This window comes from Aplysia californica, unplaced genomic scaffold, assembly GCF_000002075.1.
Source record: "Aplysia californica isolate F4 #8 unplaced genomic scaffold, AplCal3.0 scaffold00667, whole genome shotgun sequence".
Lineage (NCBI taxonomy): Eukaryota > Metazoa > Mollusca > Gastropoda > Aplysiida > Aplysiidae > Aplysia > Aplysia californica.
In genome coordinates, this window is record NW_004797937.1 from 333,694 (window position 1) to 334,754 (window position 1,061).

Here is a 1,061-nt window from a genome sequence, read left to right on the forward strand (position 1 = left end):
CTCTCCCTCTCTCCCTCTCTCCCTCTCCCCCTCTCTATATCTCCCTCATTCTTCCTCTTTCTATTCCTCCCTCTCTCCCTCTCTTTGTCTCGCTCTCTCCATATCCAAAGCCAGACCTTGTTGTACACTCAGTTTCTCTCTCCTACAGCCGTGTGCACATCTCGGAGGCCACCAAGGGCTTCTTGAACGGCGAGTTTGAGCTGGAGGACGGCCAGGGCGGGGAGAGAGAGGAGGATCTCAAACTGAAGAACATCCAAACCTACCTAGTCAAACGGATACTCAAGCCGGTAAGCTCTCCATCAGCTTTAGCTTTTAAAAAAAATTATGAATGTTTTACGTCCCCATCAACACAATTTAGGCTATTTAAGAAGCGGGCTGCTTCGACCACTTTGCCTGCAGGGGCCAACTCGAGCTAAGTTGGGTACAGCTTTCCAGCAGATAGGGGGAGATATCATAAGATAAGATAAGATAAAATATAAGATAATATATAAGATAAGATATAAGATAAGATATAAGATAAGATATAAGATAAGATATAAGATACGATATAAGATACGATATAAGATAAGATATAAGATAAGATATAAGATAAGATATAAGATAAGATAAGATGATTAAGACAATACTTTGATTGCCCAATGGGACTCGATAAGTAAGATAAAAAGTAAGAAAGAAAAAAAAAATGAAAAGATAGAATAGAATAAAATGCCCACACGGGTAGTGAAGTGTCTTCTGCTTGCAACAGCTAAGAATCTATTCTGAACCTGTTGTTTGTACCACGCACCTCTGTGGCCTGGCTCCATAATGATCTTGAGTTTGAACTGTATTTGATTTGCACTTTATCATACACTGCCTGTCTGTTAGTTAGTTAGTTAGTAAGTTAGTAAGTAAGTTAGTTAGTTCGTTCGTTAGTTCGTTAGTTAGTGTCAGTTAGTTAGATAGTTAGTTAGTTAGTTTGTTTGTTTCTGTATGTATGTATGTATGTATGTATGTATGTATGTATGTATGTATGTATGTATGTATGTATGTATGTATGTATGTATGTATGTATGTATGTATGT

At 38.0% G+C, this 1,061-nt stretch overlaps 1 protein-coding gene across 1 annotated transcript in view; it reads left to right on the top strand.

Moving 5' to 3' along the window:
- LOC101859667 (adenylate cyclase type 3) overlaps nucleotides 1–1,061 on the top strand; it is a 40,743-nt gene that overhangs the window by 16,030 nt on the left and 23,652 nt on the right. The window contains exon 3 of the mRNA XM_005108191.3: nucleotides 149–287. Within this exon, the coding sequence (XP_005108248.3) occupies nucleotides 149–287 (139 nt within the window). The remainder of the gene's footprint in view (nucleotides 1–148; nucleotides 288–1,061) is intronic.